The sequence below is a fragment of the Crinia signifera genome, chromosome 2, assembly GCF_055691185.1.
Source record: "Crinia signifera chromosome 2, ASM5569118v1, whole genome shotgun sequence".
NCBI lineage: Eukaryota > Metazoa > Chordata > Amphibia > Anura > Myobatrachidae > Crinia > Crinia signifera.
In genome coordinates this window covers 243,930-269,158 of record NC_139218.1, presented here as the reverse complement: position 1 = coordinate 269,158, position 25,229 = coordinate 243,930, and the positions used below count along the sequence as shown (strand labels likewise).

Sequence of the window (25,229 nt, the reverse complement as noted above, 5' to 3'; positions counted from 1 at the left end):
AGATTCCGTTACAGTTTCTTATATAGCGCAGCAGATTCCGTTACAGTTTCTTATATAGCGCAGCAGATTCCGTTACAGTGTCTTATATAGCGCAGCAGATTCCGTTGCAGTGTCTTATATAGCGCAGCAGATTCCGTTGCAGTGTCTTATATAGCGCAGCAGATTCGTCTACAGTGTCTTATATATTTCAAATGTAACATGCCAGCACATGTTAGCCACGCCCGCAATTCATTCCCGGGGGGGGGGGGGGGCGCGCGAAATATGCCTTTGCTCCGGGCACCATGGCACCTAGCTACACCGCTGATCCTGTATGACTGGCATCCCCAGCTTCCAGCTATCCTGTACTGCTGCTATCCCCAGCTTCCAGCTATCCAGTACTGCTGCTATCCCCAGCTTCCAACTATCCTGCACTGCTGTTATCTTCAGCTTCCAGCTATCCTGCACTGCTGGTATCCCCAGCTTCCAGCTATCCTGCACTGCTGGTATCCCCAGCTTCCAGCTATCTTGCACTGCTGGTATCCCCAGCTTCCAGCTATCCTGTACTGCTGCTATCTCCAGCTTCCAGCTATCCTGCACTGCTGTTATCTCCAGTTTCCAGCTATCCTGCACTGCTGCTATCCCCAGCTTCCAGCTATCCTGCACTGCTGCTATCCCCAGCTTCCAGCTATCCTGCACTGCTGATATCCCCAGCTTTCAGCTATCCTGTACTCCTGCACTGCTGGTATCCCCAGCTTCCAGCTATCCTGCACTGCTGGTATCCCCAGCTTCCAGCTAACCTGCACTGCCTGTATCCCCAGCTTCCAGCTATCCTGCACTGCCTGTATCCCCAGCTTCCAGCTAACCTGCACTGCCTGTATCCCCAGCTTCCAGCTATCCTGCACTGCTGGTATCCCCAGCTTCCAGCTAACCTGCACTGCCTGTATCCCCAGCTTCCAGCTATCCTGCACTGCTGGTATCCCCAGCTTCCAGCTAACCTGCACTGCTGGTATCCACAGCTTCCAGCTATCCTGCACTGCTTGTATCCCCAGCTTCCAGCTATCCTGTACTGCTGGTATCCCCAGCTTCCAGCTATCCTGTACTACTGATATCCCCAGCTTCCAGCTATCCTGCAATTGCTTGTATCCCCAGCTTCCAGCTATCCTGCACTGCTGGTATCCCCAGCTTCCAGCTATCCTGCACTGCTGATATCCCCAGCTTCCAGCTATCCCTGTACTGCTGATATCCCCAGCTTCCAGCTATCCTGCACTGCTTGTATCCCCAGCTTCCAGCTATCCTGTACTGCTGATATCCCCAGCTTCCAGCTATCCTGTACTGCTGATATCCCCAGCTTCCAGCTATCCTGCACTGCCTGTATCCCCAGCTTCCAGCTATCCTGCACTGCTGCTATCCCCAGCTTCCAGCTATCCTGCACTGCTAGTATCCCCAGCTTCCAGCTATCCTGTACTGCTGATTTCCCCAGCTTCCAGCTATCCTGTACTGCTGATATCCCCAGCTTCCAGCTATCCTGCACTGCTGATATCCCCAGCTTCCGGCTATCCTGCACTGCTGATATCCCCAGCTTCCAGCTATCCTGCACTGCCGGTATCCCCAGCTTCCAGCTATCCCTGTACTGCTGATATCCCCAGCTTCCAGCTATCCTGTACTGCTGATATCCCCAGCTTCCAGCTATCCTGCACTGCTGATATCCCCAGCTTCCAGCTATCCCTGTACTGCCTGTATCCCCAGCTTCCAGCTATCCTGTACTGCTGATATCCCCAGCTTCCAGCTATCCTGTACTGCTGATATCCCCAGCTTCCAGCTATCCTGCACTGCTTGTATCCCCAGCTTCCAGCTATCCTGCACTGCTTGTATCCCCAGCTTCCAGCTATCCTGCACTGCTTGTATCCCCAGCTTCCAGCTATCCTGTACTGCTGATATCCCCAGCTTCCAGCTATCCTGTACTGCTGATATCCCCAGCTTCCAGCTATCCTGTACTGCTGATATCCCCAGCTTCCAGCTATCCTGTACTGCTGATATCCCCAGCTTCCAGCTATCCTGTACTGCTGATATCATAGAAACATAGAATTTGACGGCAGATAAGAACCACTTGGCCCATCTAGTCCCCTTTTTTAAACATGTTACCTCAAATACTTGATCCTTATTTCTCTTTCATCCAGTCCGGGGACACAGCTCCACCTTGGGATGTAGGAGGGTCCGCTGGAGCCAAGGCACCTATAGCTGAAACTTTTCCTCTGGCTGCAGGTTCCTCCCCTTCAGCATCTCCTCATGCTTCAGTTCGTGTTAGGTGCCCACAGGAGTGGGTGCTTGGCTGATCGGCTGCTGTTGCAGCCAGTTTTTTTGTTCTGGCTTTTCACTAGATAATTAGGTTTTTATTATTTTATTCACATTAGTGTTAGTGCAGGTTTTTTTTACACCAGTGTTTTGCTTCTAATAGAAGCAAAACACACTGAGAGCGCAGCAGAGGCTGACAGAAGCGCGTCCTGTGAGTACTCTGTCTGCACCCGCTGCACAGCGCTTAACCCCAGCATTGCCTGGGTCCTGGGAGCGCTCCGGATCCGGCTCCTTGCAGAAGGGGATTGTGGGGGAAGGACCTCCCGCGATGGCAGTCGCCATTTTGGAAGGGCTTACAGCCTGAAATCCCTCCGGGGAAGTGAAGGCTGTCACAGGCGTCTGGAGGTGCCGGACGACTCCAAGTGATCCTGGCCGAGGGGAGGCACAAGGAGGTGAGGAGACTTGATATGGGAGTGGCTGAAGGGGGAAAAGGGCGCCAATTCAGGCTTCCCACCCAGTTGAAGCAGGGACGTGGTTCCTTTCCTATTTTGTGCGGGCGCCATTTCCTCTCCGCGGTGTGAGCTGAAGCTGGCGGAACCTGTTGCTGCACACAAGTTTGGAGTCTCCTGGAAGCGCTACCCCCGCTGAAGCTGAGTACAGAACAGCAAGCAGACAGCAAAGTACAACAGGATATACTGTTTTGGACCTTGCCTAACATTTTGCACTGTGGAGCTACAGCGGTGACACAGCGATCCCTCCCCTACGCTCAGTAAGTCATGCCATGCATGTGTGTCATGTTATGGTAAGATGATTGTGCATTGTACTGAGTTGTGTATCCTAGTGTGCTTTTTAAGATTGAACTGAAGCATGATGGGATGCAGAAGGGGAGGAGCCTGCAGTCAGAGGATAAGTTTTAGCTATAGATAAAAAATAAAAAGTGCAAAGTGTTGGGTTTTAGGAATCATATATCTCTTATCCCAATAATAATTATTGAGAGTGAAATGTTATATAAAATATATTTATTATATCTAGTATTGATATAACATATATATTTGACATCTGCAATTATATTCTAATAGACTTTACAATACAATATGCAGAGCACTAATCAATCTAATTCCCAAAATATAAGAGTTCTAGACTTGTAATTTTCGCTCAGAAAGTCTGATATTTATTTACAGGCAACACAAACCATACTGAATACATTAACACAGTAATTGATGTATATGCTATTATATATATATATATATATATATATATATATATATATATATATATATATATATATATATATCTGTGTTGTTGCCCGGCACTCCTCTGCCACCAGGAAAAATGGCCTTGATAATCCTGCCCGGGTGCCCACTCAGAGAGCCAAGGGGCTCACAAATATACTCAAGCAAGGAAGGGTGTCACTCCGGGACTTGTTGCGTAGCAAAAGATATTTATTAGGGCATTATGTCAACGCGTTTCGAGAATAACTCGTCATCAGGACATTAACACATACAATAAAAACAATGCATTAAATACATACCAGCGTGTGGGTGTTCCCCCTCCGTCGGCGGTCCTCCGTTCCGGTCATCGCCCTGGCTTCCGGGTTGTAGCCCGGAAGTGACGCTACTCCGGCGGTGGAACGCAAACCGGCAGCCGGGGGGACACTGTGTGAAAAACAAGGACAACTTTATTAGTACAAGACAGTGTAATATAACGCTTAACTTAAGATAGTCATAAACATTGTCAACGTGAGTGTATAAATATTAAATTTGATACAACTAATAAAACAGGTACAGAATCGTGTGATAACCTAGATTAGAGTGATCAGTTGATTTTATGGTCGTGGTTGTGCGATAATATTATAAAAGAATAATGGATATAAGGGCTTTCATACCCCTGTGTATGTTATCACGACTCAAAAGGGAACTGAGAAAATGTGTAAATATAAGAATAAATCTCCCCAATAGTGGTGATATGTATACTAGGTAAACAGATGAAAAAATATGAAATTTAAAATTCTATGTATGCCATATGGGGCACTTGATGGTCATGGTACCCCATGGCTGCATGAAAATGTAAAATAGGGCTAAGTTCATCTTTACCCCAGCTAGCTGGGGAAAGGGAAAACTCAGATAAACAATCTAATTTTCAAAAACACATATATATATATAAGAAGAATTTTTTACAAAACTATAAGTAAATCACATAAGCCAATTGGCAAAAGGACATGAAAAAATGTGCAGAAAAATTTGAAAACGCAGATATCACGGCAACAAGCAGCCTGTGTTAGAGATGGACCTAGTCACTCAATCATAAAAAGCAACTATAATTGATGGCTTCATTTAAACCCATCGGATTGATGGTTTGCAATTTGAATATCCATTCACATTCGCGTCTCAATAATAGTTTATCCCTATCCCCCCCTCTCACTAGGGGTGGGATATGGTCTATCATGTGGTATTTGAGACCAGCCAAGCTATGGCGTGCCTGGCCACCGCCTGTTCACTGTTACCTGACACTAGGGCGGCTTTTATGGCCGTCCTGTGTTGGGCCATCCTCTCTTTAAATTGTCTAGCCGTCTTGCCCACGTAGTTTAACCCACATGGGCAAGATAGCAAATAGACAACATAGCGTGAGCTACATGTGAGCGGGAATTTAATTTTGAAAATGGTGCCATCATGTGGGTGGGTAAATTGATCCCCTGGGATCAGATATCCACAGGTGGCACATCCCGTGCATCGATAGCATCCCGGTTTTCTAGTTAGGAAGTGCTCAGTTTGTTTCTTGGGTTTCCCACTTATATCCATCTTCACTACAAGATCCCGGATATTCGGACCCCTCTTGTAGCTCGGCATGAGTTTAGAGAGATGTAAGCTTTTCAATTCAGGGTCGGTGTTAATGATTGGCCATAGGGATTTAACCCTATTAACCAACTCCGGAGTTTGAGTGGAATATTGGGTAACCCATGTGGTGGTTTTACTATTCTTCAAGTCGGGCACTTTAGTTTTAAGTAATTCTTGCCGGGACTTACTGCATGCCTTGGCCCTCGCTTGTTCTAGATCTTTTTTTGGGTACCCTCTCTGTTCAAATCTCAGGGTCATCTCCTCTAGTTGTTTATCTCGAGTGTCAGTATTATTATTGATTCGACAAACTCGCAAGAACTGGGAGTATGGGAGCCCTGCTTTAGTGTGGATGGGGTGAAAACTATGGTAGTGTAGTACGTTATTCCTATCAGTTGGTTTAGCATACAACTGGGTAAGGATTTTATTTTGTTCGATCCGTATTTGGACATCAAGAAAGTGGATAACCTCAGTGTCCAGTATGTAGGTCAGTTTAACTGGACTGGGTGATGCATTATGTGCATCCAGTAACTCAATGAGGGTCTCCTTAGTGCCAGACCAGAATATTAATATGTCATCGATGTATCGAAGATATAAATCAATACATCGATGAACCTCTGGGTCAGTAAAAAATAATTGTTTCTCCACTTTGTACATGTATGAGTTGGCATAGACCGGAGCTGCCGCAGAACCCATGGCACAACCTTTACTTTGGTTATAGAATTTTTTATCATGCATGAAATAATTATGGGTCAACGTATATCTTAAGATATCAATAAAGAAATTGATTTCCGGACCCTGATAATGAACATTGTCAGTAATCAAGCATGTAACCGCCTCTAACCCCGCTTGATGCGGGATGCATGTATATAGACTATTGACGTCAATACATGCCATAATGAGGCCCTCTTTTACCTGTGAAAAAGACTCAAGTTTTTGCAACAGGCTGGTTGTGTCCTTAAGATATGTCTCAGTGTTCTGTATACATGCCTGTAAATGAAAGTCTATCATGACTGCCAAAGGCTCACACAGAGACCCCCCCTGGCAGAGATGATAGGGCGACCAGGAGGCCTCTGTGCGTCCTTATGTATTTTCGGCAATGTATAAAATAGTGGTACTTGGGGAGTTGTCTTCAATAGGCGATTCTTCATTTCTTTGGTGATGACTTGAGTATCCACAGCGTTCTTCAGGATGATATTTAATTCTTCCAGATATTGCGACGTGGGATCTCTTGGGAGAGACTGGTAGGTGTTGATGTCCGATAGTTGTCTGTCACATTCGGATCGATAGTCAGAGATATCCTGGACAACAATGGATCCCCCTTTGTCTGCTCCTCTAATTGTAATGTCATCTCTAGCCCCCAGTTGTTTCAAAGCCAACCTTTCCGAAGGGGTAAGGTTGGAATGAGTCCTTATGTCGGTCTTAGTACATGGATTGTCCATCATCCGAGAGAATGATTTAATGGATGAATTAAACGTTTGTGGATCGAAGGTACTAGTGGTTTTTATTTTTTCAGGTAACATAGCTGGAGTGGTGATAATGGTTTTCGGTGGTTGTTTGTCAAAAAACTCGCGTAAGCGCAGTTTTCTTTGAAACTTATAGTTTTTTGAATCATGTGTTTTTATTGAATTTTCAAGTTTACACATACAGTTTATACATTAACTTTACTAACATATAAAAGAAAAATAGGTGAAAAGAAAGAAAAAATGGAAATTATGTTAAATTATTAACAATAAAGGTATTCAAACATTATATGTGTGCTGTTTCATTCCAGAGATATTGTATCATATTATAGTCGCTTATATGCATTCACAATCTAGTATAGATTAGCAGGTTCATAGGCATTTTTAATCACATGGTATAGGAGGATTGGGGGGTGCGCTCCTGAGGGCATGCAGGCTGGTCCTGGTCATAGGCTCTAGGCTATCTTATTACACAAATAGGCAACACTAACGATTTACGTGTTGGGGTCTTGTAAATACAGTGCAGAGGCCTGCCACTGGCCCCATACCCTGCCAAACTTCCCCAGACAGTTCCGCTTAGTGTACATAAATCGCTCATGCGATATAGTGGTATTCACAAGTGCAACCCACATATTGGAAGATGGGGGTGCTGGGCTCATCCAGGCTCTAGCAATGCATACACGGGCCAGGGTAAGAAGGTTATTTACATATATCCTCTGATGTCTAGAAAGTAGCTCCTCCAATTCCAGACCAAAAATACAAATGCGGGGGTCATTGAGTGGGGTCTGTATACCCGTATCCCGGATGTTAGCCAGGACAGTTTCCCAAAAGGAGTATACCCGCGGGCAGCGCCACAACAGATGCCAGAAATCCGCGCCAGGCTCCTGACATTTAGGACAGGCGTCTGACCCAGTACCACCCATCTGCATTAGCCGACGGGGGGTCCAGTAGACTCGGTGCAGGATATACAGCTGGATCTGTTGGAACCTGGCAGACGCTGTGGCATCCCTAGGGGAGCTCAATATATGTGACCAATCCTCATCCTCAATAGGTCCTATGTCCACCACCCACCTAGCTCTAAGGGCGTTCAGTTGATCCGTGCCGGAGAAGGTGAGGAGAGGAGAGTACAGAGCTGAGACCCTGCTCCGATCCGGGAGCTTACGAATCATTCCATGGACTGGGCTTTCCACAAGTTCAGGTACATTCCCCCTCCACTGCGCACTTACTGCGTGTCTGAGCTGGAGATATTTATAGAAGTGTTGGCGTGGTATTTCATATTTAGACATCATTTGTTCAAAAGAATACAGTATCCCATCCTGGAAAAGGTGTCCAAGCTCGGAGACCCCGAAAGGCACCCACTCCGCCCCAGCCTTTAGTTTATAGAGTTCAGGGAAGTCCCTATTCCTCCATATGGGGGAGCAGGAGTCTACCACTGGGTTACCTCTGATGGCCCCCACTGCCATCCACACTCTACGAGCCTGTTGCAGGAGAGGGGGGAGCGTCGCCAAGGGGGTCTTTGCTAATAAGAATTGCAAGGGTGAAAAAGTTAACCCCACCTTGTTCAGCAGGGCAATAGGTAAGTTCCCATAGTGCGCAGGTATAACCCACTCTACCAGTTGAGCCAGCTGGGCCGCCAGATAGTACAATCTCAAATCTGGAAGTGCCAGGCCTCCATCATAACGAGACCTACACAGAGTTTTGGCTGCTATCCTTGAACGTTTGCCACCCCATATAAAGGAGACAATATGTTGTAGGATAAGTTTGAACTGGGAGATTGGAATATATGTTGGGGAATTTTGAAGGATATACAGGAATTTGGGTTGAACAGTCATTTTTATGAGGTTCACTCTGCCAGTGACCGATAGCGGAAGTGTTTGCCAGACCCGAGCTCTTTGGCGCAGCGAAGCAATCTGCGGGGATAAATTCAAAGCTATGAAATCAGAGGAGGAGTGGGAGACCTGTATTCCCAAATATTTAAACTGTGTACACCAACGAAGGGGATAGTTATATGACTCAGGCTGTTGTGTGGTAGGGAGCAGAGGGAACACTACTGATTTATCCCAGTTTATCCCTATCCCGGAGAACCGGGCGTATTCTTTCATTAAAGCTAGGAGTGCTGGGAGGGAGGAGGACATGTTAGTCAGGTACAGAATCATATCATCAGCATATAGCCCAATTTTTTCCTCACTGTTCCCGATCCCAAAGCCCCTGATCTGTGGGGAGGCTCTTATATAGCAGGCCAATGGTTCCACCGCAAGAGCAAATAGTAGGGGGGACAGAGGGCACCCCTGTCTGGTCCCTCTTCCCAGGTCAAAGGAGGCTGTGGTGAAACCATTAACCACTATCCGGGCGGCCGGGCCAGAATACAATAGTTTAATCCACGCCAAGTAGTTCGGTCCAACCCCAAACTTAACCAGGACATCCCATAAATAGGCCCATTCTACGGAATCAAATGCACGGGCCGCGTCCAGTGAGACTATGACCGCGTCGTCCATGCCTTCTCTGGCCCACTGTATGTAGGTGAAGAGGCGTCGTAGATTGAGGGTCGTTGATCTACCAGGCATAAAGCCAGTTTGGTCGGGATGTACCAATTCCAATACAACCGCGTTTAAACGTACAGCCAGTAGTTTAGCCAATATTTTAATATCGGTGGATAATAAGGATATGGGTCGGTACGCGTCGAGGGACAGTGGGTCTTTACCGGGCTTCGGGATAAGGACTATCAGTGCTTCCGCCATAGAGGGAGGCAGCGAGCCCTGCTCCAGCAATCTATTATAAAGGGACAGTAGTCTGGGGGCAAAGAAGGTTATATGGGTTTTGTAAACTTCGATAGGGAGTCCATCCACTCCTGGGGCCTTAGAGTTGGGGAAGGCTTTAATTGCCCCCTCCACCTCCTCTAGCGTAAAGGGAGCATCCAGGAAACTTCTAGAGTCAGCACTTAAACTAGGGATGGTGATATTATTCAGGTATTCGGTCAACTCTACAGAGGTGTAAGCTACCCGTGATCTATATACTTCCTTAAAATGATTATAAAAGGAGTTTGCAACTGGCAGGGTCCCAGTGCTTAACACGCCATTCTCTTGCCGCACACTGTGCACAATGGTAGGGGGAAGGTTCTCCCTAGCCAGGTAAGCCAGGAATTTACCAGATCTATCACCCTGAGTATAGTAATCATGGGACTGAAACAGTAGGCGCCTTTTAGATTTGTCTAGTAACAACTCATTCCATTGTTTATGGACCACGAGCCATTCCACACGGTCTACCTCAAGCCCGGAGGCCAGGTATCTCTGTTCCAGCCCTGTACTCTGCCTCTCCAATTCCACCTCAGCCCTGCGGCTGAAAACTTTCAGCTGTGCAACACGGGTAATCAGTGACCCCCGAAGAAACGCCTTAAATGTATCCCACACTAGCGAGGTGTTCTCTTCCATAGGGTTATTAGCAAAAAACTCCTCCCACATCGCCAGCAATTCGGAAGCTGCTCCCATCTGCGTCAGCCAAAAAGGGTTAAAGCGCCAAAATTTCGCTCCCCTAGGGCATTCTAACTCTACCGACAGATATACAGGGGAATGGTCCGAAATGCCCCGGGGTAAATACTCAGTGGCAGTCACAGATGGGATCAGGCGTCTAGAGATCAGGGCCATATCAATACGAGAGAAGACTCTATGTGTGCTCGAGAAGCAGGAGTAGCAATTGGCCGATGGGAACCTAAGCCTCCAAACATCCACCAGACCCACCTCAGCAATAAGACGAGCGAAGGGCGTAGCCCCACTTCGTCCACCGCCGGGGGCAGGCCTCCATCTATCCAGAGACTCATCCATAACAGCGTTGAAGTCTCCAATGCAAATAACTGGGTGTGAGGGAAAGTCCTGCATAAAAGTACACGCTTTATTAATTATTGTGGGCTGATAGGGAGGAGGGTTATATATGGCTAACAATACGACAGGGGAATCATGCAGGGTACCCGCCAGAAAAACATAACAGCCCCTGGGGTCTGTTTGGACCTTTTGGCATCTAAAGCCCATATTCTTATGTATTAGAACTGAGACACCTCGAGAATTAGGGTGGAAGACGGAGTGGAAGGTCCATCCCACCCAGGGTTTTTTAAGAGCTAATACACGACTGCCCACAAGGTGTGTTTCAAAAAGACATACAATACCAGGGGAATGAGCCTTAAGTTGATTCAATACCAATGTGCGTTTGATTCGGTCATTAAGACCCCTGACGTTCCATCCTATAACATTCACCATTTTATGTCAGGGGGGGAAGGAGAAGTCAGGAGTAAATAACTCATTACTGGTCTGGAATGAGCAGTTTCCCGCAGCCCACATGCCACCCAAAAGAACACATATAAGAGTAGTGCACACATTTCAATAAAATTAGAAAAATCCAACATAACATAAAGAAAACAATAACACCCCACCCCCTCCCGGCATACCCACCCGAACATAGGTATACTTTTCCCCTAACAATAAACCCTGTATAACCCCTCTAGGGAGCCGTTCTACTAGAAAAAAAGAAGAAAAAAGAACAGTAAACCCCTAAGGGGCAGCTATTACTATGGCCTATAGAACATGGTGATCCTGACCACAGGATATTTGGTCAAGAGGGGGATAAAAAAACCTCTCATAAAGGAAACATGTCCGTGAGAGTATGTCCCCACATAGCATTAAAAGTAAAGGCATTATAACTCAACGAATTATCCCACACAGGTTATTTACTTTCCCTTATAGCAGGAGACTCAAGCAGTTTAGGGAGGGAGATCCCGGGGGGCCGGTTGTGTGTCCATCCACGTCGAGGCTGCCTGTGGAGAGTCAAAGAAATGGGTACGGGTGCCAGCAACCACTCGCAGTCGTGCAGGGTAGATCATGGAGTATTTGAATTGCAGAGAACGTAGCCGCTGCTTAACACCAGTAAACTGTGATCGGGATTTCTGGACCTCAACTGAAAAGTCCTGAAAAGCTGCCACACGTTGGCCCTCATATTCAAGGGGGCCCCTCACCCTTGCCAATCTGAGAACAGTGTCCCGATCTTTATAGTGAAGGAACTTCGCAATAAACGTGCGCGGTGGTGCGCCAGGGGGTAGTGGGCGCGTGGGGACCCTATGCGCTCTTTCCACTGCAAATTGGGGAGTGAATGCATCCTTTCCAAACAGGGACACCATCCAGGATTCGAGGAAGGATTCTGGGTTTGTGCCTTCCGCCTTCTCAGGAAGCCCCACAAAACGCACGTTATTCCCCCTGAGCCTCCCCTCCATATCGGTCAACTTTTGCTGACAAGTAGACATTTGTGATTCCAGTGCGGAGAGGCGGTTAGGGATAGGTGCAGTGGTATCTTCCAGCGTAGAGATCCGGGTCTCAGTTTCCTCTACCCGGTCCCTCAATTTCTGCATGTCCTGACGTATAAAGGATATGTCGATTTTTACCTCCGCTACCATACCAGTCAGGCGCTTCTCAGAATCAGTAATGGCCTGCAGGAGTTGTGCCAGAGTCACTTCGGCGGGTTCCGCCATCCTGGTTTCAGGGGAGGAGGGCCCAGGAGAGTCCGGTGCACCAGGCGGGGGGGGCGCAGCAGAGGGAGGGGGGGCTGGCGCTCGCTCCTCTCTCGCAAATTTGGCCAGCCGTGCCGCAGCAGTAGAGCCGGTCTTTCGGCCCATAGAACAACAGGAGGACTCCCAAATAGGAACAGCTACAGCTGTATCCTATCACTACCAGAGGGGTTGTCAGCAGCAGGGTTCTATTTGTCAGGTGTCTAGAATAACAGGGCCTAGGGTCGTACCACAGTCAAAGTCTCAGCAATGAGTACACGATTATAGGTCCACTTTAGAGGAGTATAAGATAATGCTTGTGTTCCTCAGTAGCAGTTGTGACAGGCCACCACATGAACAGAGTACAGTAGTAGGGTGAGTGTCAGGTTCAGTCAGCTTTGTGAAGCAAGGCAGCACATCTCACCTACATCCCCAAGTTGACAATCATTCATATGGGGAAATTATCAGTGTTGTCCTGTGCACCACAGGTGTCACAGGCAGAGCAGGGGTACTGCAGCACCTTTGTCCCAAGATGGTGGGGGTAGCTCACTATTTGGCAGGAGCTTTTCACTTGCAGAAGATAGCAAGTAGGCAGGGAGTTCTGAGACAGTGGGGTCAATCACTATGCTTCTCTCCGTTCCCCCACTCAAAAGGCCAATCTTATAGTGTCCCAGGCCCCCAAACAGCACAGTGTCCGGAGGTGGGGTGCCTCCAGAATGGCGGCAGGTACTCACTATTTGGCAGCTCCTGCAGTCCGTGGAAGCTGGCCAGGAGATCGCAGGCAGAAGGTGGAGCGGTCGGCGTTTCCCCTCCAGCCCACTCCGCAGGTGCAGGTAGTCCTGTGGAAGGGAGTCTGGGAACGTGAGGGAGCCCGTCAGCGCCGGTGTCTAGCAGCCGGCGGGTACCAGTTCGGGCGCACGCGGAGGCTGCAGGTTTCCGTCAGCCCGGCACAGGGGTCTTCTATCTCCCGCTCCCTCGCCAGCGAGGGGGTCCTGATGTCAGCGGGCACAGCGGGGTTGCTGGGTTTTCTCCTCCGGGCGCTCCCGCTCAGCAGTCAGCAGTTTGGCGCTCGTCTTCCCCCGCTCTCAAGATGGCGCCGGCAGCGTGGTACAGACAGGGGGATCTCTCCGGCGTCCAACTCAGGGCAGCTCCGGCGGCACAGGGGTCCCTCCTTGAAGTCAGCTTGTGCAGGGGAGCAGGTACCAGCGATGCCTACCTCTGAGAGGCTCTACCCCACCGACACAGGATTAGAACAGGATTTTTGGTCAGGAGCAGTGCAGGCACACGACCTACTCCATTCGCCGCTAGGCCACGCCCCTTGAAACTTATAGTTATCAACACGTTGCTTGAAGGCATCATGTTTGGTGGTCGGCGTGAAACTCAACCCTTTGCTGAGAACCGCAATTTCTGTGTCAGTAAGGGGAGTTTGAGAGAGGTTAAAGATGGGGCTCAGCGTCCCCTCTGGGATCTGTAGCGGTTGCCCCCTCTTGTTTTGACCCCCGCGTCTGGTCCTTTTGGGGTGCCTCTTCCGCTCGGGTTGGATGTCTGTGCCCTCGAGCGGGTATCTACGCCTAAAGGGAGGACTGGTCTTCTGTTCCTTCTTTTAACCACTGTGGGATTTTCGCCGTCACTTGCTGAGGTGCTGGTATGCCCGTCTTCTGGAGTCTCCTGTCGTCTGTCCCTTCGATATTTGGAACCACCCAAGTTTGGTTTATTAGTGCCAGCTTGCAGCCATCTATAGACTCTATGCTGTGCGTAGTCTTGTTGCACCTTAACGAATTTTTCTTTTTTAAACTTCAGGATCTCTCTTCTATGGGCTTCAACATCTTTAGACAGCTTAGAGAGCCATTCTTTGCTGGCCTCCTCCTTTAAAGTGACTGTGTGCTCTAATTCAATACTAGCAACCTTTTCCCTGATGTCATTAAGTTCCCTCGTGGACTCCTCAATCACTAAAAGTATAAGGTCCATTGAACATTTGTTGAGTATACTTATCCAACGGGAACAAAAGGCCGGGTTGTATCGCCCTATAGTTGGGCTATTGGTGACCCTAAAGCCTCGGGGAATAAGTTTTTTGCGAAAATAGTCCGACAGAGTGATGCCATGCATGAGGTAATCGACCTCTTTCTTTTTCAGCCTGAACAATTCTGTATATAGGTCCTCGGCCGGGGTCTGTGTCGTCATGTCAAAAGCAGATTCAGTATAAATAATGCTGGTGGCATCACTGTCCGAATAACTGAACACATCATTGTTGTCACTCTGAATGAGTTGAAGCGGTTCATCTCCCGCATTGGCAGCCATGCTACAATAATGAAATGCGTTTACTGTGCAAAAAAACTGAAAAAAATGTGCAAAAGTGCAATGTGTAAACAGTAAAAGTCCAGTGCACAATAGGATAATTGGTAGGAGATTTCTCCTGCGTGAATGGAGAAAGTGCACGTGCAAAGTGCTGTGTGCTTATCACACGGTGTCGGTCGCAGTGTGAACAAGGGAGTCCTGTAGCGAAATCCGTACACTGTGAGGAATAATCCTGTATGCTGGATGCAATAAATGATACAGTCCTGTTTCAGGGTGCCTTGGCTGTAGATCCGGTGTCCAGGATATGGGCGCTCCGGTAATCCAATATGCAGCTGTGTTGTTGCCCGGCACTCCTCTGCCACCAGGAAAAATGGCCTTGATAATCCTGCCCGGGTGCCCACTCAGAGAGCCAAGGGGCTCACAAATATACTCAAGCAAGGAAGGGTGTCACTCCGGGACTTGTTGCGTAGCAAAAGATATTTATTAGGGCGTTATGTCAACGCGTTTCGAGAATAACTCGTCATCAGGACATTAACACATACAATAAAAACAATGCATTAAATACATACCAGCGTGTGGGTGTTCCCCCTCCGTCGGCGGTCCTCCGTTCCGGTCATCGCCCTGGCTTCCGGGTTGTAGCCCGGAAGTGACGCTACTCCGGCGGTGGAACGCAAACCGGCAGCCAGGGGGACACTGTGTGAAAAACAAGGACAACTTTATTAGTACAAGACAGTGTAATATAACGCTTAACTTAAGATAGTCATAAACATTGTCAACGTGAGTGTATAAATATTAAATTTGATACAACTAATAAAACAGGTACAGAATCGTGTGATAACCTAGATTAGAGTGATCAGTTGATTTTATGGTCGTGGTTGTGCGATAATATTATAAAAGAATAATGGATATAAGGGCTTTCATACCCCTGTGTATGTTCTCACGACTCAAAAGGGAACTGAGAAAATGTGTAAATATAAGAATAAATCTCCCCAATAGTGGTGATATGTATACTAGGTAAACAGATGAAAAAATATGAAATTTAAAATTCTATGTATGCCATATTGGGCACTTGATGGTCATGGTACCCCATGGCTGCATGAAAATGTAAAATAGGGCTAAGTTCATCTTTACCCCAGCTAGGCCATTTTTCCTGGTGGCAGAGGAGTGCCGGGCAACAACACAGCTGCATATTGGATTACCGGAGCGCCCATATCCTGGACACCGGATCTACAGCCAAGGCACCCTGAAACAGGACTGTATCATTTATTGCATCCAGCATACAGGATTATTCCTCACAGTGTACGGATTTCGCTACAGGACTCCCTTGTTCACACTGCGACCGACACCGTGTGATAAGCACACAGCACTTTGCACGTGCACTTTCTCCATTCACGCAGGAGAAATCTCCTACCAATTATCCTATTGTGCACTGGACTTTTACTGTTTACACATTGCACTTTTGCACATTTTTTTCAGTTTTTTTGCACAGTAAACGCATTTCATTATTGTAGCATGGCTGCCAATGCGGGAGATGAACCGCTTCAACTCATTCAGAGTGACAACAATGATGTGTTCAGTTATTCGGACAGTGATGCCACCAGCATTATTTATACTGAATCTGCTTTTGACATGACGACACAGACCCCGGCCGAGGACCTATATACAGAATTGTTCAGGCTGAAAAAGAAAGAGGTCGATTACCTCATGCATGGCATCACTCTGTCGGACTATTTTCGCAAAAAACTTATTCCCCGAGGCTTTAGGGTCACCAATAGCCCAACTATAGGGCGATACAACCCGGCCTTTTGTTCCCGTTGGATAAGTATACTCAACAAATGTTCAATGGACCTTATACTTTTAGTGATTGAGGAGTCCACGAGGGAACTTAATGACATCAGGGAAAAGGTTGCTAGTATTGAATTAGAGCACACAGTCACTTTAAAGGAGGAGGCCAGCAAAGAATGGCTCTCTAAGCTGTCTAAAGATGTTGAAGCCCATAGAAGAGAGATCCTGAAGTTTAAAAAAGAAAAATTCGTTAAGGTGCAACAAGACTACGCACAGCATAGAGTCTATAGATGGCTGCAAGCTGGCACTAATAAACCAAACTTGGGTGGTTCCAAATATCGAAGGGACAGACGACAGGAGACTCCAGAAGACGGGCATACCAGCACCTCAGCAAGTGACGGCGAAAATCCCACAGTGGTTAAAAGAAGGAACAGAAGACCAGTCCTCCCTTTAGGCGTAGATACCCGCTCGAGGGCACAGACATCCAACCCGAGCGGAAGAGGCACCCCAAAAGGACCAGACGCGGGGGTCAAAACAAGAGGGGGCAACCGCTACAGATCCCAGAGGGGACGCTGAGCCCCATCTTTAACCTCTCTCAAACTCCCCTTACTGACACAGAAATTGCGGTTCTCAGCAAAGGGTTGAGTTTCACGCCGACCACCAAACATGATGCCTTCAAGCAACGTGTTGATAACTATAAGTTTCAAAGAAAACTGCGCTTACGCGAGTTTTTTGACAAACAACCACCGAAAACCATTATCACCACTCCAGCTATGTTACCTGAAAAAATAAAAACCACTAGTACCTTCGATCCACAAACGTTTAATTCATCCATTAAATCATTCTCTCGGATGATGGACAATCCATGTACTAAGACCGACATAAGGACTCATTCCAACCTTACCCCTTCGGAAAGGTTGGCTTTGAAACAACTGGGGGCTAGAGATGACATTACAATTAGAGGAGCAGACAAAGGGGGATCCATTGTTGTCCAGGATATCTCTGACTATTGATCCGAATGTGACAGACAACTATCGGACATCAACACCTACCAGTCTCTCCCAAGAGATCCCACGTCGCAATATCTGGAAGAATTAAATATCATCCTGAAGAACGCTGTGGATACTCAAGTCATCACCAAAGAAATGAAGAATCGCCTATTGAAGACAACTCCCCAAGTACCACTATTTTATACATTGCCGAAAATACATAAGGACGCACAGAGGCCTCCTGGTCGCCCTATCATCTCTGCCAGGGGGTCTCTGTGTGAGCCTTTGGCAGTCATGATAGACTTTCATTTACAGGCATGTATACAGAACACTGAGACATATCTTAAGGACACAACCAGCCTGTTGCAAAAACTTGAGTCTTTTTCACAGGTAAAAGAGGGCCTCATTATGGCATGTATTGACGTCAATAGTCTATATACATGCATCCCGCATCAAGCGGGGTTAGAGGCGGTTACATGCTTGATTACTGACAATGTTCATTATCAGGGTCCGGAAATCAATTTCTTTATTGATATCTTAAGATATACGTTGACCCATAATTATTTCATGCATGATAAAAAATTCTATAACCAAAGTAAAGGTTGTGCCATGGGTTCTGCGGCAGCTCCGGTCTATGCCAACTCATACATGTACAAAGTGGAGAAACAATTATTTTTTACTGACCCAGAGGTTCATCGATGTATTGATTTATATCTTCGATACATCGATGACATATTAATATTCTGGTCTGGCACTAAGGAGACCCTCATTGAGTTACTGGATGCACATAATGCATCACCCAGTCCAGTTAAACTGACCTACATACTGGACACTGAGGTTATCCACTTTCTTGATGTCCAAATACGGATCGAACAAAATAAAATCCTTACCCAGTTGTATGCTAAACCAACTGATAGGAATAACGTACTACACTACCATAGTTTTCACCCCATCCACACTAAAGCAGGGCTCCCATACTCCCAGTTCTTGCGAGTTTGTCGAATCAATAATAATACTGACACTCGAGATAAACAACTAGAGGAGATGACCCTGAGATTTGAACAGAGAGGGTACCCAAAAAAAGATCTAGAACAAGCGAGGGCCAAGGCATGCAGTAAGTCCCGGCAAGAATTACTTAAAACTAAAGTGCCCGACTTGAAGAATAGTAAAACCACCACATGGGTTACCCAATATTCCACTCAAACTCCGGAGTTGGTTAATAGGGTTAAATCCCTATGGCCAATCATTAACACCGACCCTGAATTGAAAAGCTTACATCTCTCTAAACTCATGCCGAGCTACAAGAGGGGTCCGAATATCCGGGATCTTGTAGTGAAGATGGATATAAGTGGGAAACCCAAGAAACAAACTGAGCACTTCCTAACTAGAAAACCGGGATGCTATCGATGCACGGGATGTGCCACCTGTGGATATCTGATCCCAGGGGATCAATTTACCCACCCACATGATGGCACCATTTTCAAAATTAAATTCCCGCTCACATGTAGCTCACGCTATGTTGTCTATTTGCTATCTTGCCCATGTGGGTTAAACTACGTGGGCAAGACGGCTAGACAATTTAAAGAGAGGATGGCCCAACACAGGACGGCCATAAAAGCCGCCCTAGTGTCAGGTAACAGTGAACAGGCGGTGGCCAGGCACGCCATAGCTTGGCTGGTCTCAAATACCACATGATAGACCATATCCCACCCCTAGTGAGAGGGGGGGATAGGGATAAACTATTATTGAGACGCGAATGTGAATGGATATTCAAATTGCAAACCATCAATCCGATGGGTTTAAATGAAGCCATCAATTATAGTTGCTTTTTATGATTGAGTGACTAGGTCCATCTCTAACACAGGCTGCTTGTTGCCGTGATATCTGCGTTTTCAAATTTTTCTGCACATTTTTTCATGTCCTTTTGCCAATTGGCTTATGTGATTTACTTATAGTTTTGTAAAAAATTCTTCTTATATATATATATATATGTGTTTTTGAAAATTAGATTGTTTATCTGAGTTTTCCCTTCCCCCAGCTAGCTTGGGTAAAGATGAACTTAGCCCTATTTTACATTTTCATGCAGCCATGGGGTACCATGACCATCAAGTGCCCCATATGGCATACATAGAATTTTAAATTTCATATTTTTTCATCTGTTTACCTAGTATACATATCACCACTATTGGGGAGATTTATTCTTATATTTACACATTTTCTCAGTTCCCTTTTGAGTCGTGATAACATACACAGGGGTATGAAAGCCCTTATATCCATTATTCTTTTATAATATTATCGCACAACCACGACCATAAAATCAACTGATCACTCTAATCTAGGTTATCACACGATTCTGTACCTGTTTTATTAGTTGTATCAAATTTAATATTTATACACTCACGTTGACAATGTTTATGACTATCTTAAGTTAAGCGTTATATTACACTGTCTTGTACTAATAAAGTTGTCCTTGTTTTTCACACAGTGTCCCCCCGGCTGCCGGTTTGCGTTCCACCGCCGGAGTAGCGTCACTTCCGGGCTACAACCCGGAAGCCAGGGCGATGACCGGAACGGAGGACCGCCGACGGAGGGGGAACACCCACACGCTGGTATGTATTTAATGCATTGTTTTTATTGTATGTGTTAATGTCCTGATGACGAGTTATTCTCGAAACGCGTTGACATAACGCCCTAATAAATATCTTTTGCTACGCAACAAGTCCCGGAGTGACACCCTTCCTTGCTTGAGTATATATATATATATATATATATAATTTATATACGCCTCCTTGCTTTTATTACATAAAACGACATTAAAACAATTGACAGTCCTAGACTGCTACAATCCTGACATAAATGACATACTTACAAGTTACATGGGCACAGTGACCAGTGAATATCAATAGCTACCTGTGACCAACACTCCTGCACATTCTTCTGTTCCTGGCTTGCTGACTGCCTCACATCTCTGCTTACTGTGTGTCTGTGTGTGTGTCAGTGAGTGAGAGTGTGTCTACCTCTTTCCTTATATCACAAATTCACTGATTGAAGTTGCCTAGTTCCCATGGGATAATATTGGTTCCCAGGACTCAAGGTGTCATAAGATCTAGTTTTTCTTAGTTTAGTCCCTTTGAAGTACCCTAGTTTAAACGGTTGTATCCTGTCCCGCAGTATAACTGGACAATAGCTAGTTTGCATTTGCTAAACATATACAGTCTATGCTAAATAGTATATGCTTAAATACCCTTTTGTCTTATTGTTCTGTTATTTGCATCCTGGGGTGTGAAGTACATTACTTTGTTTGTACTTGGTTAATAAGGATGTATGGAACTGGGGGAATCAACATATCTCTCTCTGCTCATTAGCACTCCTTAGACATTTTGTCTTCTGTTGGACAACAAGAAACAATAGAGGTACCTAAATGACAAAGTGGTCATTCATATTATTTAGTATACTACAATGTCTAAACATTAAACTCTGATATCCTAATTATTAAACTATTCCTATTTTTCTATACACATACATAATATATACTATGGTTAAAATCACATTACATTAATGATGGTATAAAACAATATCTATATGCCTATATGGTAACAAAAGTACTGCGCCACGGATAAATCAAATTTGCACCACTATCAAGACCCACAAATACTGTTACTTCCCGTTTATTGCTGCTGTTCTAAGGGGGCAAGCTCGGGGGCCCAAGATAGCAGACAGAAAAGGAAAGAAATAGAACTGCGCAATAAGGGGATAACAGTAATTACAATTTAATTGCTCTCTAGAATGGGTAAAACATACAACACATCAAAGAACATACATGTAAAAATTAAGAAATGAAATGCAAATATAAAAATAAATAAAAGAATTATGCACAACCGGTTGTGACTATGTAAGCATGCAGAGGTTTTTGTTAAAACATATTAATTATAATTGCACTTCCTTTGAGAGTATTCACAGTCCTGTTAGTATGTTAATTGGTTCAAATGAAATGGCTGGTTAGATAAACAGTCAGTTTGTGGGTTAGTGGTTAGGTTTTGGTGTTAATTATATTTAGACTGACCAGGTATTTGTTGTCTGGCCAGACACTTTAAAATGAGGGTACCTTACAGCTGCCACCTGTAATTCCTCGGGTCTCCCAGTTGATGGTGCTGAATCACCTTTTTGTTGACAACTTTATCTGGAGTCACCTTAGGATAGATGGTCTGCTTGTATTCTGTGTGGTCTCCCTCTGGTGCAGTGTTTGTAGGGTCCCAACGCGTTTCCCCGCCTCCAATCGTGGAATCAGCGGCTTTATCAAGGAAAATAGTATATATAGCAAGTCTTGCTATATATTGTAGGCGGGGAAACGCGTTGGAAGCCTACAAACACTGCACCAGAGGGAGACCACACAGAACACAAGCAGACCATCTATCCTAAGGTGACTCCAGATAAAGTTGTCAACAAAAAGGTGATTCAGCACCATCAACTGGGAGACCTGAGGTGGCAGCTGTAAGGTACCCTCATTTTAAAGTGTCTGGCCAGACAACAAATACCTGGTCAGTCTAAATATAATTAACACCAAAACCTAACCACTAACCCACAAACTGACTGTTTATCTAACCAGCCATTTCATTTGAACCAATTAACATACTAACAGGACTGTGAATACTCTCAAGGGAAGTGCAATTATAATTAATATGTTTTAACAAAAACCTCTGCATGCTTACATAGTCACAACCGGTTGTGCATAATTCTTTTTTTTTTTTAATATTTGTATTTCAATTCTTAATTTTTACATGTATGTTCTTTGATGTGTTGTATGTTTCAGCTATAGGTGCCTTGGCTCCTGCGGACCCTCCTACATCCCAAGGTTAGCTGTGTCACCAGACTTGACTCAGAGAAAGGGGTTAGAACTGTAAGTTCTTACAAAAATCCCCTTTTTTTTTGTAAGGATATTCATATCCCTATCCCAAGCATGTTTACATTGTACTACTGTATTTGCCTCTACCACCTCTGATGGGAGGTTATTCCACTTATCTACTACTCTTTCTGTGACTTAATTCTTCCTCACAAAGTTTCTATCATGTCCCCCCTTTCCCTTCTCTGCTCTAAAGTATACATATTAAGATCTTTTAGTCTTTCCTGGTACGTTTTGTGATGTAGGCCATGCACCATTTTAGTTGCCCTTCTTTGTACAGTCTCTAATGTATTTATATCCTTCTGGAGATATGGCCTCCAGAACTGAACACAATACTCTAGGTGAGGTCGTACCAATGACCTATACAGTGGCATTATTACTTCTTTCTTTCTACTGCTGATACCTCTCCCTATGCAACCAAGCATCTGACTTGCCTTCTTCACCCTAACCCATGCCTGAGAACCGGAGCTCCACCTCCTATGTATTGTTATAACCCTACTTTCAGTCTGTGTTATACTAGGTACACAAGCCTGAGGTCTTCATATGTCTGTGGCTGTGGCCGGCATGTGTGTGATGTTGGATCTGTCTTTCAGCAGTTCCTGCTCCTCTTCCTCAAGCATCAGACGCAGCAGAAGAGGAGATTACTTTGCCGACGTTAGAGGATGTAGCCAGGATGACCAACACTCAGCTGAGAAGTACAGGTACTGAGTATACTACCAGCAGGACGGCTGCACTTACTAGCTAGCTGACAGGAACACATAGGGAGTATTACATGTCTGTGTCCTAGATCACTGGTCAGTATACTACCAGCAGGACGGCTGTACTTACTATTACATGTCTGTGTCCTAGATCACTGGTCAGTATACTACCAGCAGGACGGCTGCACTTACTAGCTAGCTGACAGGAACACGTAGGGAGTATTACATGTCTGTGTCCTAGATCACTGGTCAGTATACTACCAGCAGGACGGCTGTACTTACTATTACATGTCTGTGTCCTAGATCACTGGTCAGTATACTACCAGCAGGACGGCTGCACTTACTATTACATGTCTGTGTCCTAGATCACTGGTCAGTATACTACCAGCAGGACGGCTGTACTTACTAGCTAGCTGACAGGAACACATAGGGAGTATTACATGTCTGTGTCCTAGATCACTGGTCAGTATACTACCAGCAGGACGGCTGTACTTACTATTACATGTCTGTGTCCTAGATCACTGGTCAGTATACTACCAGCAGGACGGCTGTACTTACTAGCTAGCTGACAGGAACACATAGGGAGTATTACATGTCTGTGTCCTAGATCACTGGTCAGTATACTACCAGCAGGACGGCTGTACTTACTATTACATGTCTGTGTCCTAGATCACTGGTCAGTATACTACCAGCAGGACGGCTGTACTTACTATTACATGTCTGTGTCCTAGATCACTGGTCAGTATACTACCAGGAGGACGGCTGTACTTACTATTACATGTCTGTGTCCTAGATCACTGGTCAGTATACTACCAGCAGGACGGCTGTACTTACTATTACATGTCTGTGTCCTAGATCACTGGTCAGTATACTACCAGCAGGACGGCTGTACTTACTATTACATGTCTGTGTCCTAGATCACTGGTCAGTATACTACCAGCAGGACAGCTGTACTTACTATTACATGTCTGTGTCCTAGATCACTGGTCAGTATACTACCAGCAGGACGGCTGTACTTACTAGCTAGCTGACAGGAACACATAGGGAGTATTACATGTCTGTGTCCTAGATCACTGGTCAGTATACTACCAGCAGGACGGCTGTACTTACTATTACATGTCTGTGTCCTAGATCACTGGTCAGTATACTACCAGGAGGACGGCTGTACTTACTATTACATGTCTGTGTCCTAGATCACTGGTCAGTATACTACCAGCAGGACGGCTGTACTTACTATTACATGTCTGTGTCCTAGATCACTGGTCAGTATACTACCAGCAGGACGGCTGTACTTACTATTACATGTCTGTGTCCTAGATCACTGGTCAGTATACTACCAGCAGGACAGCTGTACTTACTATTACATGTCTGTGTCCTAGATCACTGGTCAGTATACTACCAGCAGGACAGCTGTACTTACTATTACATGTCTGTGTCCTAGATCACTGGTCAGTATACTACCAGCAGGACGGCTGTACTTACTATTACATGTCTGTGTCCTAGATCACTGGTCAGTATACTACCAGCAGGACAGCTGTACTTACTATTACATGTCTGTGTCCTAGATCACTGGTCAGTATACTACCAGCAGGACGGCTGTACTTACTAGCTAGCTGACAGGAACACGTAGGGAGTATTACATGTCTGTGTCCTAGATCACTGGTCAGTATACTACCAGCAGGACGGCTGTACTTACTATTACATGTCTGTGTCCTAGATCACTGGTCAGTATACTACCAGCAGGACGGCTGTACTTACTATTACATGTCTGTGTCCTAGATCACTGGTCAGTATACTACCAGCAGGACGGCTGTACTTACTATTACATGTCTGTGTCCTAGATCACTGGTCAGTATACTACCAGCAGGACGGCTGTACTTACTAGCTAGCTGACAGGTACATGTAGTGAGTATTACATGTCTGTGTCCTAGGTCAGTATACTACCAGGAGGACGGCTGTACTTACTATTACATGTCTGTGTCCTAGATCACTGGTCAGTATACTACCAGCAGGACGGCTGTACTTACTATTACATGTCTGTGTCCTAGATCACTGGTCAGTATACTACCAGCAGGACGGCTGTACTTACTAGCTAGCTGACAGGTACATGTAGTGAGTATTACATGTCTGTGTCCTAGGTCAGTATACTACCAGGAGGACGGCTGTACTTACTATTACATGTCTGTGTCCTAGATCACTGGTCAGTATACTACCAGGAGGATTGCTTACCTGGCTGAGGCCACACTGGACAACAAAACATTACACCTTGCGATAATAGTTCATCACCGTGACAGACATACAGTATCAGGCTTCGGGGTATATTCCATGATAGGACTAACACGTATATACACTGCAGGAACACATCTGGAATGTAGCAGAAGTACATTCTATTAGGGTAATAGAGCTTCTGCTAGTCATTGGGAATTCCCGGGTAGCCACCATGTTTCTTGGGGCGCGAGCCTGCATGGCTGAG

At 45.7% G+C, this 25,229-nt stretch overlaps 1 protein-coding gene across 5 annotated transcripts in view; it reads left to right on the top strand.

Moving 5' to 3' along the window:
- The window catches only part of RECQL4 (RecQ like helicase 4), a 314,021-nt gene that overhangs the window by 130,342 nt on the left and 158,450 nt on the right, over positions 1–25,229 (top strand). For 4 of the 5 annotated variants that reach the window (XM_083171418.1, XM_083171421.1, XM_083171420.1 and 1 more), the window contains exon 9: positions 22,652–22,759. In XM_083171418.1, coding sequence (XP_083027544.1) covers positions 22,652–22,759 — 108 coding nt within the window. The remainder of the gene's footprint in view (positions 1–22,651; positions 22,760–25,229) is intronic. The other variant, XM_083171422.1, reaches the window with a different exon arrangement.